The sequence below is a fragment of the Cetorhinus maximus genome, chromosome 12, assembly GCF_964194155.1.
Source record: "Cetorhinus maximus chromosome 12, sCetMax3.hap1.1, whole genome shotgun sequence".
NCBI lineage: Eukaryota > Metazoa > Chordata > Chondrichthyes > Lamniformes > Cetorhinidae > Cetorhinus > Cetorhinus maximus.
The window spans coordinates 16,569,892-16,585,612 of NC_135890.1; the positions used below are offsets into that span (position 1 = coordinate 16,569,892).

Here is a 15,721-nt window from a genome sequence, read left to right on the forward strand (position 1 = left end):
GTACACAGATGTTAACTATTTAAAATAAATGAATTAATGCATCCGACAAAAGAGCAAATTACACTGAAATGATGATGTGATTGTTGGATGATATCTCACGGTACAATTTAAACACATGCTCGATTGAATTATCAACTTGAAGCTTTGTCAACCGTCAATTATTATCTTTTCTAAAGTTGGTTATAAATACAGATCCACAGGAGCCACTTCAGAAAGAGCTAATAAGATGTTGCATTATTTATCTTGTGTTGTAGGGTCCCCAAGGAATACAAGGGGATAGAGTAAGTAGCTGAACAAAATCTAATTTCATCTGTTAAAATATATGTGTGGCTTTCATTTAACTTAATTCTGGAATAGAATGCAGCTTCTCGCTTAGTAAACCTCTAGTATTTCATAGATGATGCCTTTTGGTCACTATGTGGACTGACCTGAAAATTTCTGGGGGGGGGCGGAGGTGGGGGCACACCGCTTGCTGCAACCTGCCTGACCCTGAACCCCAGTTTTCCTTCTTGTCTTCATTATGTATGTTGGAGGAGGGATGGGGAGCAGGCTCCTGGTGGGATGTTCGACACCGTGAGAGCCTGTTGCCACTGAGGATGTGGGGCATCTGGTGGTGGGGGCCAGAAGATGAGGGATCCTTTTTAACAGGAGCTGAAGAGACCCGAACAGTGCTTCAAAATTTTCACTGCAAGGAGTGAGGCCTTTGTTGGATGGGAAAGAGGAGTCCAGAATTAGGCCCATTCCCGTCATCAATGAGTTGGGAGCTTGTCATGCTACCCTGTTGATGCCAATCACCATCCAGTCCCTCGGGAGCTGCTGCTATCAGTCAACTGGGAATTTAGTTGAATTCCTGGGGCCTGCTTCATGTTTACATGTGGCGGAATGATGAAGGGGTAACCAATGCCCTTGCTGCTGAGGTCTCCTTCTGGATTCCCTGAACTTTCCAATTTTGGCTCTGAATGGGTCATTTTCTAGCCCCCAGCCTAGCCCATTATGAGCACAAATCAGAAACCCTGTGATCCACTGTGTACAATTCTCCAGCCACTAATTCAAATTCAATATAATTTCCAAAAAAGGCAATTAGATAAATACTTGATTGGGGAAAACATTGCAGGGATGTGGAGAGAGAGCAGGGGCCTGGCTCTTTGAAAGAGCCTGCCCAGACTTGATGGGCTGAATGGCCTCCTTCTTCTGTGCTGTACTATTCCATGATCGTAAATGGTCAGAAATTGATACGCAGCAAGTGCAGAAACTGTTGATATATTTTGACAGGGTGCAAAGTCAGAAAAATTACCCCTTGGAAATCACTGACACATTTTGTGAATACCACAGCTCATCACAGGTTGCCAAAGCATAGCAACGATATATAGACACATATATCATCACCAAACATCTTGATTTCTTGGCTCCCATACCAAATTCCTGATATCAAATCTAATGGAACTGGTGGTTTTAGCATCTGCTGTAAACAAGGATTCCCCATGGAAATTAAGCTCCTTTAATGTTTACAAAATGAATGATTGAAGAGCACTGATGAATACCTGAACACAATGCACCAGAGAATGACAGAAAGACTTGAGATTATCAAAAAAATTTAAGTTTTCTTATGATCTCGTGCTGCAAATCTGAAATGGAAACAGAAACCGCTGGAATTGTGCTCCACTCATTCAGAGTGCGAGGGGGGGAAACACAGATTAAGGTTTAGATTGGGACCCTGTATCAGAATGCAGTATCCTTTGTCAGAATGCAGTACCTTTCACAAGTTCTGATATAAAAACTCACCCTAAATGCTAAGCTGACCTATCTCTCTCAGATGATGACAGATCTGCTTTGCATTGCTATCATTTCTGTTTTTATGATAAAAAGGGATGAGAAGGATTTTTTTTATCCTTCAGACCTCCTGCCTACCCTCAGCTTCCCACAGAGTTGCATTCAGGCGCTCATTATTGCTTCCATATTTTTCTCCTGCATTCTCTGTAACCTGTGGACTTTCTTTCCCCTAGGGGCTCCACGGATTTAAAGGACCTCCAGGTCCTAAAGGTGACAGGGTGAGTATGGTATTTCGCGTATTATAGTTCCTGGTGGGCTGGCTGTAAAAAGACAACAATTTACAGAAATTGTAATGAGAAGTCAGTCCTATGAGGATTACAATATTGAGAAATTGTTTCCACTGCCGGAGGGTGAGTAACTAGCGGGTACAAATTTAAGGCAGTTGACAAAAAAAAGAGGCAACATAAGGAAATTAATTTTCTTACGCAATCAGTTGTTATGATCTGGAATGCACCCTCTGAAAGGAAAGTGAAAGCAGATCCAATGCTAACTTTCAAAAGAGAATTGGATATATACGTGAGAAGGAGAACAATTGTAGGACTATGGGTAAAGAGTAGAGAGAGCATGGCTATTTGGATAGCTCTTTCAAAGAGCCAGCGCAGCCACATTGAGCCAAATGGTTTCTTTCTGTGCCGTATGAATCTATGCTTAACTTGGGGCTGCTGTTATTGATTATATGATATGTCCTAATATTGGTTCTAGTCACACAACACAAAGCAACATGACATACAACAGGGCAGGCCAGTCCTTTCAGTAGAAAACCGGAAATTTTCCCTCATAAAGGCTGTGGATGCTGGGGGATATGGAACGTGAGCATCGCTGTCAAGGCCAGCATTTGTTGCCCGTTCTTAATTGCTCTTGAAAAGGTGGTGGTGAGCCGCCTTCTTGAACTGCTGCAGTCTAGGTGATGTACAGTATGCCCACAGTGCTGCTACAAAGCAAGTTCTAGGTTTTTGACCCAGCAACAGTGAAGGAAGGTGCTGTCGACGGAGGCTTGGCAAGTTGTTGCAGTGCACCTTCTAGATGGTACGCACAATTCAGCTTCAAAACTGAGATCAATAGATTTTTGTTGGGTATGTGTATCAAGGGATATGGAGCTAAGGGAGGTAAATGGAGTGGAGGTACAGACCAGCCATGATCTAATTGAATAGTGGAACAGGCCCGAGAGGCTGAATGGCCTCCTGCTCTTCCTCTATTTTCTGCTGCTTTTAGGGGTGAGGTGCACCAACAAGATCAGGAGAGCATGAGAGTTATTCGTCTTGAAATGAAGAGAGAAACTGTTACAGAGCTGAACTCCATCACACCCAAGTGGACTGCAGCGGTTCAAGAAGGCAGCTCACCATCAGCTTCTCAAGGGCAATTAGGAATGGGCAATAAGTACTGGCCTAGCCAGTGACGCCCACACTCCATAAATGAATTTTAAAAAATCAAAAATATTTTCAGATTTGGTCTTATTTTGCATGGACCAACTAAGTCCAGTCTTAGCATCTTGTCAATCATCCCAATCACCGGATTTCATTGTCTTTTTAAAGGGAGAACCTGGATATGTTCTGGGAGGAACTGATGTCATTCCTGGACGGAGAGGAGAACCTGGATCTCCAGTAAGTATTGGTTAAGATGCATGCAAATGAAGCATGAGGGTGACCAAAAACTCTACTTTGATATAGATTTTTCAGTTGTTTATTTTGGAGACACATAAATACGGTGGTGATTTTCTCTGCCTGGCACTGGTGAGAAACAATTGCCGAATAGAGAAATATATTTGCCTTATGATTCTAAAAGTTTTAAGAGACATGAATGGTGCGTTGATTATAGTCTCCCAGTTGCTTCAAAGTTGCGACAGTTCCGAAGAAGAGTCACACTTGACTCGAAACATTGGGCAGAATTTTGCCCTTGATGGGCAGGCGGGCCCCACATGCTCGGCGGCGAGCGGGCAGCCGATAGCCGCCGCCAAAACGGGCCCTGCTGCCATTTTGAGTGGGTGGGCCAATTAAGGCCTGCCCAGCGGGCCACCCGATGGGAAGCGCTATGCGCTCCCTGTGCGGGGGGTGGAGGGATTCCCCAACTGTCAAAGTGCGCTCTTTTGCGCATGCACGCGAAAGAGCGCACATCTCCCTGAGACTAAGTGCTGCCTCAGGGAGAGCGCTGAAAGTTTTATAAACTTGAAAAATAAAAAAATTATTAACATGTCCCCCTCATGTGACAATGTCACACGAGATGGGACATGTTAATAAATATCACATAAAGTTTATTAAAGTTTTTTAAAACAGACATGAAACCTCATCCCGCCAGTGAATGAGGTTTCATGTTTTTTCAGAAGCCCGCTGGGGCTCCTGGCCTGCCCACCAACCTTAAGGTTTGACGAGCAGGGCCTTTAATTGGCTTAATTATTCCGTCAATGGCCTCAATTGGCCATTGACAGGTCGGCGGGTGGACACCTCATTGCGCTCTACCCCCACCTTCCTGAATATTTAAATGGGGCGGGATGACGTTGGGGGTTCCCTCCAAAGTCATCCTGAGTCATTTTCGCAGGCTCCACCCCCAGCTTGCTGACGGAAAAATTCTGGCCATTAACTCTGTTTCTCTCTCCACAGATTTTGCCAGACCTGCTGAGTTTTTCCAGCATCTTCTGTTTGTATTTTGGATTTCCAGCATCCACAGTATTTTGCTTTTATTTTAAAGAAGCTTACGAAAGTGATTTGCCTCTGGTAACCTTCTTCACCTCAACTAAGGTTTGCAGCAATTCAGCTGGCGACCCTTCCATTTTAATGAGAATTTGCCTTCACTGCTTAAGCAACTTTTATATTTAGGGTCCGAGTGGGGAGCCAGGATTTCCAGGGGTGGCAGGCCCACCGGGACTTCCAGGGCAGCCAGGGCCTCAAGGGCAACCAGGCCTCTCTATCAAGGTCAGTAACTGTGCAAAGTAATTATCATACTGAACGTTTATTTACTGTAAGTTTGGGATTGCCCACTCTGTTTGGAGTTATTCCTGGAGGTTTCTTTGCTTGAGTTCTCGGCCTACTCCCTTGCTCCCACCGTCAGTGGCATAACACCTCTACCCTCACACTGCACTGCCTTCCAATGCCAACTGGAAAGTAAAGACTCTCTGATTTATTAATTCATGGGATGGAGGTATTGCATTTGTTGCACAATCCTATTTGCCCTGCAGGGAGAAGGTGGTTGGTGAACTGCCTTCTTGAACTGCTACAGTCTGTGTGGTGTTAGTACTCCCACAGTGCTGATAGGTAGGCAGTTCAAGGATTTTGATTCTTTGACAATGAAGGAATGGCGATATAGGTCCAGGTCAGGATTGTGTGTGACTTAGAGGAGATCATGAATGTGGTGATGTTCCTATGTGCCTGCTGTCTTCCTAGCTGGTAGAGGTCACAGGTTTGGAAGGTGTTGTTGAAGAAACTTCTTGGATGATTGTTGACCACCAGGCAAACTACCTTTTCTCCCATATCCAATATTTTAATAACTAATAATTGAAAGTGTTCAAAGAAAAGAAATAACAAATACAATTTCATTTTAAGTCCTTTTGATTTTTCTTCTGAATGTTATCCGTAGCAGTGTCAGGGAGATTAATTTTTAGTTTCTGGAAACAGCAGGACAATCCTGGAGGGTTGGAAACCATTCTGTCCATAGGACTATATTAGCATGGGCCATGTTAGTCGATCAATGGGTCAGGGCAAGTGATCTCTTTAAAATGGTGTAATTGAATAGTCAGTGCAGAGGCAATTTTACTTCCATTAATGGTTTGCATCTCTCTAAAGTGTTATTTATCAGAGCCGTGGTAGAGTTCTCACTCTGCAGCTGACAGGCCCCCCCATTAACATTGTGATCTACTCCATCTGGTACTGAACACAACCAGACAGCTGTGACTTCACTGGGCTGGATTTTGACTTTGTGCAATAGTGTACAGCGGGTGGCTCCGAATCGAATGCCTGTTTCCCATCTGTCTGCATTTTTATTGCGATTGAAGCCAATGTGGAGAGATGTAAAGTGGGCGGCAGATACACTATCACCTGTTTTCCCTGTTAGCACAAAGTCAAGAATCATTATCAGTGCTGTCTGAAAAAATGTGAGCAATGCTTTTAATCTGAAATTGTTGAAGCTGGAAGCTACATCAAAAGATGAGGTGCTGTTCTTTGAGCTTCCAGTCAGAATGGAACTAGAAAGGTTAACCCCCTACAGCATGAGAAGTGACTAGTGTGTTGCAATGATAGAGGGTATTTCCTTTCAAAAAGATTGTTTTCAAGACTCCTCTGAATTAATGCAAGTGAGTTTGGGTTGGTATTAAAATAAAATTCTTAAAATCTCCTACATCAAATTTGTCACAAAAAAGAACTTACCCCTGCATTCTCTTTCCAAACTTCTCACTGCTCAGCCCCAACAATCAGCCTTAATTCTCTCCTCAGGAGTGAGATATTGGTAGGATATGATAATTGGCAAAAGAACTGGGGGAGGAGAATTTCTTTAATGATGCGAGTTGTTATGATCTGGAATGCACTGCCTGTAAGGAAGCAGGTTCAACAGCCATTTTCAAAAGAAAATTGTATAAATACTTGACGGGGGATATTTGAAGATCTATGGGGAAAGAGCTGGGCCGGACTAACTAGGTACCTTTACCAAAGGCATAATTTTACCCACACCTGCCAATGGGTTTGCAGGCAGGGAGCCTGTAAAATTCCCCAGCCCACCAGTTACCTGCCTGCTGCGACCTGTCCACAATTTTATGGGGAGGTGGGCGAGGCCTAGGTCTGCCCACCAGCACTCGCCCCATTTGAGGCCCTTAAGTGATCAACTTTTGGCCACTTAAGGGCCCCTACCTGCCCGGCCTCAAGTTTGACGAAAGTGGGAGGACGTCAGGGGCAGAGGAAGCCCAGCAGGTCACACTGCTTAGGCCTTGGGTGGAGAGGTGGAGGTTGGCACCTCCATCAGTGGCCCTATTTCTGGATTGGGCACCGTCCTTAAGGTTTTCCCTACACACCCCCCACCACCACTGTGGGTGCTCCCCTCCCATCTGGCCTTGACATCAGGCCCCCAATTCCTCTTTCCCCTCTCTCTGGGCCACCCCTCCCATCCTTGCCATAAGACACTGCACCTACCTGGTCCTTTGGGCTCCAGGACTTAGACTGGTTGAACTGCTTGTGATCCTATCCATGGTCACCGGTCTTACTGGCACTACAGAGCTGCCAGCGAATCCGACTGGCTGGCAGCTCTCTGAGGTGGGACTTCCTCCAGAGTGAGGGGTGGAAGTCCCGCCTCCAGTCAATTAATACTCCATGGGGCGTTAAATGGCTGTGGGGTAACCGTGATTGGGCAGGAAACCCCACCATTGAAAACATTCTGCTCCAAGAGCCAGCATAGCTACGATAGGCCAAATCCTTCTAAACTGTATGACCCTACTTCCTGTGCCAGCTATCATATGACCCCACTGACTGGGCTTTCCAACTTAGTGTCATTGTCATTAAATAGCAGCCAGCTTCATGAGGTGGACCCATAAGCATAGGTTGAATAGCAGTAGGCTCATTGTGCATAGGATCCCTGTATATGAAAGGAGAGGGATCTTTTGTCCCATTAATGTGGGCTACGCTTTGATCTGGGTCCAAGGGTGGACTGACCATATAGGATATCAGAGAGATGTCCCAAGTGCCCCCATGAAGGTTTTCATAGCGGAGTATTATCAGCATCCTCCCTCCAACCCCACCCCATCCCACCCTCTTCCCATGAGAATCACAAAGAATTCTGTGCCTTTTCAGGGGTGCCGGTTTATCCCTGATCAGGTCCCAGAGGTGATGGAGGCACTTTGCTCATCCACAGCATCATTCATTCCTCATCATCTTTCAACATGCACCCACTAAGCTGTCAATTTTATTTTACAGGGCGAGCAAGGAGCTTCAGGTGCTCGGGTAAGTAATCACTGATTTTAGCTTTGCTGTTTACTTTCATTACGAACGGTGCTGTAACTTCCCCCTGGGGATGAAACCTGCTGACTGTTTTATTAAAGCTGTCAGCTGAAATATAAAGGGGAAAGCTTCAAGTTGACTGTCACTAAGATCAGCACTGAGAGGAGTGTCATTCCTGAGTATCTGGAGTCAGTTTTGAAGACTTTAAACTTTGCCAGCTTTCTTTTAAATTTAATTTTGTAAGTAATTTATTTTCCATATTTTCCCTATACCCATTCTTCACACTATTGACCGAGTGATGAAGCACCAGTCAATCTTCTCTGGGCTTGTAGGTGTATGATTATGCTAGGGGATACCAGAGAAGGCCTGGTCTGGCTTGGTCTCAAGGAGAGTAATTTTAGCCCCATCTGGCTGGTGAGAATAGGATCAGAATAGCCACTCATTTTACTCCCTATTTCCCATTGAAATCGATAGGCCCGGTTTAAGATGGGTGGACAATCGACTGCTGGTTGTTTCCTGATGGGCAGTTTAGGTTAAATTTACCCACGATACTGGGGGCAGCGAAACTTCCCAGGATCTTTTTCAACTTTTCTATCTCAGAAAATAAATTGTAATGAGCCTTACTTTAAGGAATTCTCAAGTCAGGCTAGATTATGTACGCAAGTCCGCGAATAGGCCTTGAACGAACTTCTGACCCTTATCAAACTGAGCCAGGTTGATTTTGTACTTAAAATGTTTGTCAAACTCTCTTTCGGTGTGACAATGCAACATAGATTTTAAAGGATTCAAAGTGTACAGCTAGAAGTTAAAAAGTGGAACTTACTAATAAATTAATTTATTTCAGATTTCAAGAACTTCTTTACTCAAAGAGTACTTACTGAATTGGAATAATCTACCAAACAATATAAAACAGAGACAAAGCATTGAGGTTATTAGCATACAGTAAGATGGCATGTGGGAGAGTTAATGCACAAAAGTGATGGGTATTGATGGACTGATAGGCTTTTCTCATCCTTGACATTCCTTAAATACATTTATGACTTATATTAAATTGACATTCCTTATATTACAAGTCCACTGCTATCAGATTCCTAGCAAAATATGAGCATTTTAAATGGCAGTATTGAGTGTAACATGATAATTTGATCCCAAGCCAGTTGGCGAAGCATGAAACTAGATACTAATCCTTTTCTTGATAATAGGCTTATTTACAGAATGCAGCATTAGATATGTCTGCTACCTACCAAATAACCCCATATCCCAGTGGTCTCTCTTTATTCTCTTTTGAGCACAACAATTAAACAAATAGGGCGAATTAACAAAATGACAGCCCCTTAAAGGGGCACTGTAACAAAAGACAAAACTTTAATGGAAACTTATCTAATTAAATTAAAATGTCATTTTGAGGACTAATGATTCACTCCAGCCCCTGCGGTGCCCACTGGTTGCAGGAGGACTCAAGCGTACCTGTGGACATCGTATGCTCCCTCTCTAGAGACGTTCGGGTGCGAACGTAGCCCAGAAGAAGGGCAGGCAATCGGGCCGGACGACCCCCTCGACCGCCTGCTGCTTGGACCTATTACTGGTCACCTTGGCCAGGTCCAGGATTTGGCTTACAAGGAGGTCCTCCACTAGTCCAGTAGCATTACCCTGCCCAAACGCCTCTGGTCTCTCTTTATACTCTTTTGACTCTTTTATTAAAAACCAATTAAACTAAATTAACAGGACAGGGAACAAAGTAAAAAAGCAGCCCCTTAAAGGGATACTGCAAAAAGAAAACCAAAACCTTAAAAGAAACTTATAAACATCAAACCAAAATGTGATTAGAGGGGTCAATAAAGCACCCCAGGCCCCTTGGTGCCCACTGAGCACGGAAGGCCTCGATGGTGCCGGCAGACATCATGTGCTCCCTTTCCAGGGACAGCCAGCCACAAACATAGCCATGGAAGAGGTGCAGACAGTCGAGCCAGATGACTCCCTCGATCGCCCGCTGCCTGGACCTGTTGATGGCTAACTTGACCAGGCCCAGGAACAAGTTCACGAGGAGGTCATCCATCCTACCTACTGCCCTCTGGTCTCTCTTTGTACTCTTTGAGTATAAATAAAATAGACTAATTAACAAGTTAACTAATTAAACAAATTGATATCCCCTTAAAGGGGCACTGTAACAAAAAGATAATTTTTTTAAAAGAAACTTAGCAAATCAAACTAAAATGTTGTTTTGGGGGCCGATGATGCAGTCCAGCCCACCGGTCGCTGGAAGCCTCAAGCATACCAGTGGACACTGTGTCCTTCCTCTCCAAGGACACCCAGTCACAAACATAGCCACGTAAGACAGGTAGACAATTGGGCTGGATGATCCCCTCAACTGTGGATGGCCACCTTGGCCAGGCCCAGGAGCAGGCTAACGAGGAGGTCCTCCTCACTGCCCACCCCACACCACACTGGGTGGTCAAAGATCAGGAGCACGGGGCTGAAGTGCAGCCAAAACCTCAGGAGCAGCCCCTTCAGGAAACCAAAAAGGGGCTGCAACCTCCCCCACAATCTATGTACACACAGAACATGGACCCCTCAAGGCGGCAGAAAATACAAGCAGTCTGGGAGTCCGTGAGCCATTTCATCTGCAGATACGCAGGACTGCTGCATGAAGCAGCTTTTTATATTCCAGATTTTTATAAAATTAATTGTATTTGAATTCCACCAGTTGCCCTGGTGGGATTTGAATCCAAATCCCCAGAGCATTAGCCTGGGTCTCTATACCTAGTCCAGTAGCATTACCACTACACCACTTTGCAGCAAAATTATTGCTCAGAGTAGTTTTTTTTATATTCCAGATTTATTAATTGAATTTAAATTCCAGCAGCTGTAGTGGGGGGGGGGATATGAACCTATGGGGCAGAATTTTCTGTTTGACATGCGGGACCGTCCCAAAGTCACCGCTCGCCATGGCGATATTTTGCTGGGAGGGCACGCGATGAAGTTCAACGCACGCCCGTCATTAATTAACGGGCTAATTAAGGCCCTTAAATCGTCAATTGATGGTGATTTTCAGAATCCCGTGCGATGTTCGGGTTGGCGCATGGGCACAATGGGCCGGCGGGTAAGCGACTTTTTAATAAAACTCATCCACGGGCGGGATAAGAGGGCTCAGTGGGGTCGTCAATCTGGTCTGTGAAGTATTTATTGCAGAAAGTGATTTAAACTCGCCTGTGTGATCTGCAGCAGTTCAGAATGAATTCCAGCAGCTTCCTGTGTACTTTGGACCTCCAGTTCAGCGCTCTGCAGTCAGTAATCTTTATCGGGCCTGCAGCTTTCCGGGTCCTCCCCTTAGCTTGGGTATGGGTTGTGACATGTCCACTGGAGGCAGCTCCTCTGAGGAGGAAGGGAGGGCTAAATAAGGAGGAGGCCAGGAGTGCACATTGAACCTCCAGAGGAGCCACCTTTGGGAGGACAGGCACAAGCACAAGGGGAGCAGGGCCAAGAGGTTGTCCGAGGCAGAAGGGGTCGCAGAAGACGCCACTATCCTGCTGCCAGGGTTTACAGACGGTGAAGCAGCTACCTCAATATGACTGAGGTGCAGTGCCGAAGGAGGCTCCGACTGTCAAGGGAGACAGTTAACTACATCTGTCAGATGATTGACCCAGAGATCTCTCCTAACTGTGTGGGTGGACACCTCATGCCAATGACTCTGAAGGTCACAGTTGCCCTCAACTTCTATGCTTCTGGCTCCTTCCAGGGCTCGGTGAGTGATCTTTGCAGTGTCTCCCAATCAGCTGTCCACACTTGTGCCAAGCAGGTTACAGACACTCTGTTCATACGTGCATTGACCTTCATCCACTTATGTTGGGGCCAGGCAAGTCATACACAGTGAGCCAGAGGCTTCGCAGCCATTGCTGGCTTCCCCCGCGTCCAGGGTGCAATAGACTGTACACATGTGGCCATCAAGGCGCAAGCAGTTGAGCCCGGTGCCTTCGTCAACAGGAAGGGCTTCCACTCCATGAACGTGTAGATAGTGTGTGATCACAGGATGCTGATTCACAAGTCTGTGCAAGGTACCCAGGCAGTTCCCATGATGCTTACATCCTCAGACACTCCCAGGTGCCGAGGCACTTCAGTGCTCCAGCCCGGCTGGATGGGTGGCTGCTGGGTGACAAGGGCTATCCCCTCAGAAGGTAGCTCGTGACGCCTCTCCACCATCCAAGAACAGAAGCTGAGCAGCGCTACAATAGGAGCCACGGCTCCACAATGGCTGTGGTGGAGAGAACCATTGGTCTTCTCAAGATGCGCTTCTGATGCCTGGACTGCTCGGGGGGCGCACTCCAGTACCCCCCAGATAGTGTGTCGGTGATAGTGGTTGCTTGCTGAGCTCCCCACAATCTTGCGCTGGAAAGGGGGGACGCAGTGGACGATGAAGAAGTTGACGCAGCAGATGCGGCTGCACACGATGTGTCCAGCACTGATTCTGAGGATGAGGGAGCACAGGGGAATGCTGAGGGGCTAAACGCTGACCCGGGACTACACCAAGGAGGCAGGGACACCTGGGAGGCTTTAATCCAACGAACCTTCAGCTAGCTCCGCACAAATGGATCAGCAGGACCAGCCTTAACTGGCGCTTCCATACTTGGCACCGAAGTGCTAAATCTGCCAGGTCATCAGCTGCAACTAAGGGCTTTGGACATAAACTTCAGTGTCCAAACAAACACTCATGACATTTATCTTAAACATACAAATTCAGAACAAAGGAGCCACCCTCAGCCATGGTAACACATCTGGTTTTATTTTAACCATCAGAAGTTCTCACAAATCCAAAACAAGACTTTAATCAAGCAGAAAAAATCATAAGTACCTAATCTCGGGCCAGCACAAAAGCACCAGTGAGAAACCCATGGTGTGCCTAAGGTGCCTTATACTTACATTTACGGGTGCTACGTCTTGGTGCCACCCCATCACACGGAGTGGCATCTGAGCCAGCCTGCTGACTCTGCTGTCCTGTTGGCCTCGCTGACCTTGGCAGTTGTCCTCTGGCCCGTGGAGCTTGTGCTGGCCCCACCTGGGAGGGGTCTGCCAGTTGCACAGCTGGCATCTCCCCAGTCGTCGCAGCCTCACCCGATGAAGCGGTCACTGGGAGAGGGGCGGAGCAGCTGGTGCCCTCATCCAGAGCACCATGAGAGGTGCCCGCAGAGATGACAGGCAGCTGTTGCGCCAACGTGAGGTCACCTCGGACCTCCCTGCTCACCGTGGATGGATGGGCAATGAGCTGGGAAGCTTGAAGCCCACACCATCTCCCACATTGACACTGACCAGCTGTGGCCACTGCCGCTGTGAGGGCTTGCAGGTCCGAGCATAACCCCAGCAGGACCTGATTGTTCTCCTGGAGGTGCCTCTCCACAAGAGTCTCCACTCTCTCCATGGAGGAAGCATGAAGGCTCATTGCATCACTGATGCTCTGCGTGGATTCTTCCATCACGAACACCAAGCGAAGCATAGCCTCATGTATCACTCCCAGATGCTCCCGCACACCTTGTCGCATTTCCTGCAGCTGCTGCATCGCAGACGACTCCAGAGGCACATCATCACGCACCAACTGAACATGTGCCTGGTCCCGTGTAGTCCTCCGACTGCTGGCGCTATCGGCACTCTGTCTCTGCCAGCTCCTCCAGTGATTGTGAAGTGCCCACTCCACTGTGCCCCGGGACACTAGCCAATGTTGCAATGCCACCGAGGTGCTAGTATCTGCGCTGGTGCCTGCCTCGCAGAAATGGTGTGACGCAGGTGACACTTGAGGGCCCTCAGGTGTGAGAAGGGGCATCTGCAGTTCTTCCTGGCGGCCATGCTCTGATGATGCTGAAATGAACAACAAGGACAGTGAATCAGTTAGTGTGCACACAGTGACACACTTCATCCCTTTCCCCCTAGCTCATTATGCGCTCAACCTTCCAGAACCTATGGACACGAACATTGGTGGGGTGGCAAATAGTGAGGAGGATAGCCTTACATTACAGGCGGATATAGACGGGCTGGTCAGATGGGCTAATGAACGCCAAATGGAATGTTATGTAGATAAGTGTAAGGTCATGCACTTGGGCAGGACAGACAAGGCACGGGAATGCATGATGAATGGTAGGACCGTGGAAAGTAAGGAGGATCAGAGGGACCTTGCTGTGCATGTCAACAGGTAGTGGGACAGGTACATAAGGTGTTTAAGAAGGTAAATGCCATACTTGCCTTTATTAGCCAAGGAATAGAATTTGGAGCAGGGAGGTAATGTTCCAAGTGCAGAAAACGCTGCCTAGGCCACAGCTACAGTTCTGCGTGCGGTTGTGAAATGTGCTTCACGGGAGGGATGTGATTGGAGTGGAGAGAGTGCAGAGGTTGTTGACCAGGATGCTGGCTGGGCTGGAGAGTTTGACCTTTGAGGAGACATAGCATAGACTGGGGTTATTTTCCCTGGAGCAGAGGAGATTGAGGGGTGACATTATTGAGGTTTATAAAATTATGAGGGGCATAGATAGGGTCGACAGAAAGGAACTCATCCCTTGGAGGAGGGATGAGTAACCAGGTGGCATTGATTTAAGGTAAAGGGCATGAGGTTGACAGGTGGTTTGATGAGTAACCTTTGCACACAGAGTGTGTTGGGAATGTAGAACACACTGCCTGAAAGGGTGGTAGATGCAGAAACCATCCTAACATGTAATAAGTATTTGGATGTGCAGTTGTGATGCCATGGCATACAAGGCCATGGGGATAGTGCTGGGAAATGTGATTAGGCGACTTAGGAAGGTGTTTACGCGCACATCCTCAAAGGGCCGAAGGACCTTTTTCTCTGAGCCACACCCCTGACTCTATCGCTCTGTGACCGAGCAATGTTGCAACAATAACAAATTAAACAATGATCAGTGCCATGGATGTTGGGAGGACATTGTGGATCTCACTGTTGGCCTCAAATACCTGGCCACTCCACCCCAGCCTCACCGACACCAGTTGACCTGGGTGCATGGCGCCTCTCAAGCTCCAGGGCCTCCTGTTTGAAGCGGCTTAACATTATCAGATGAGCCTGGCCGCCAATTAAGGCCCGCCCGCGTAAAATGGCAGCGCGGACCAGATCACGGGTGCCAATCAGGACCACACCTGCACACACCGCTCCAGCTCCACCCACCCGGCAGGCAGAAAATTCTGCCCCATGACCCCAGAACATTAACCTGGACCTTGAGATTACAAATCTAGTGATACAACCCCTTTGCCACCATCTCCCCTGGTCATCCATTAACACTTTTGAGGACTGCAATAAGTAAATAGGAGAATTAACAAATTAAATTAAATTAAAGTGATAGCCCCTTAAAGGGGCAGTGTAACAGAACCAAAACTCCAATGGAAACTTAACTAACCGGATCAAAATGTGGTTTTTTGGGACCCATGAAGCACTCCAGCCCACGGGTGGCAGAAACGTCACAATTTATACTCTTTTGAGTACCAGTGAAAACAAAAACTAATTAACCAACAAATAAAAGCCAATTAAACCAATTGATAGCCCTTTACAAGGCACTGTAACTAAAAGAAAATTTAAAGGATCTTTACAGAATTGAATCTCATTTTGGAGGCTGATAACGTGCTCCAGCCCCTGCATTGCCCACTGGTCGCAGAAGGGTCGCACTTTATAAGTGCTCTAGGTACTTAATTAAACAATGTCCTTCACCTGTGTATCTTAACAATATAATTTTCATACCATTCACGTAACACTTCATCCAATCATAATTAAATAACTGATTAATCAACAGGGTCAACGTGGGAAACCTGGTCCTAAAGGTGACAAGGGAGACACTGGAATTCCTGTAAGTATCTCACTTTATAGGATCTTCTCATTGGTGAATGAGGAGATGCAGTGTTCTGACATTGCCACGAGCAGAGTCATTGTGTTAGTGGTTGGGCACAGAGTAACCTGGGCTAAGACTTGCAATGAAGAATACAGCTTGTGAATATAGAGG

At 46.7% G+C, this 15,721-nt stretch overlaps 1 protein-coding gene across 1 annotated transcript in view; it reads left to right on the forward strand.

Moving 5' to 3' along the window:
* Positions 1-15,721, forward strand: part of LOC144687534 (uncharacterized) — a 97,819-nt gene that overhangs the window by 1,156 nt on the left and 80,942 nt on the right. The window contains exons 2-7 of the mRNA XM_078553803.1: positions 255-281; positions 2,004-2,048; positions 3,363-3,431; positions 4,641-4,736; positions 7,716-7,742; positions 15,515-15,568. Coding sequence (XP_078409929.1) covers positions 255-281; positions 2,004-2,048; positions 3,363-3,431; positions 4,641-4,736; positions 7,716-7,742; positions 15,515-15,568 — 318 coding nt within the window. The remainder of the gene's footprint in view (positions 1-254; positions 282-2,003; positions 2,049-3,362; positions 3,432-4,640; positions 4,737-7,715; positions 7,743-15,514; positions 15,569-15,721) is intronic.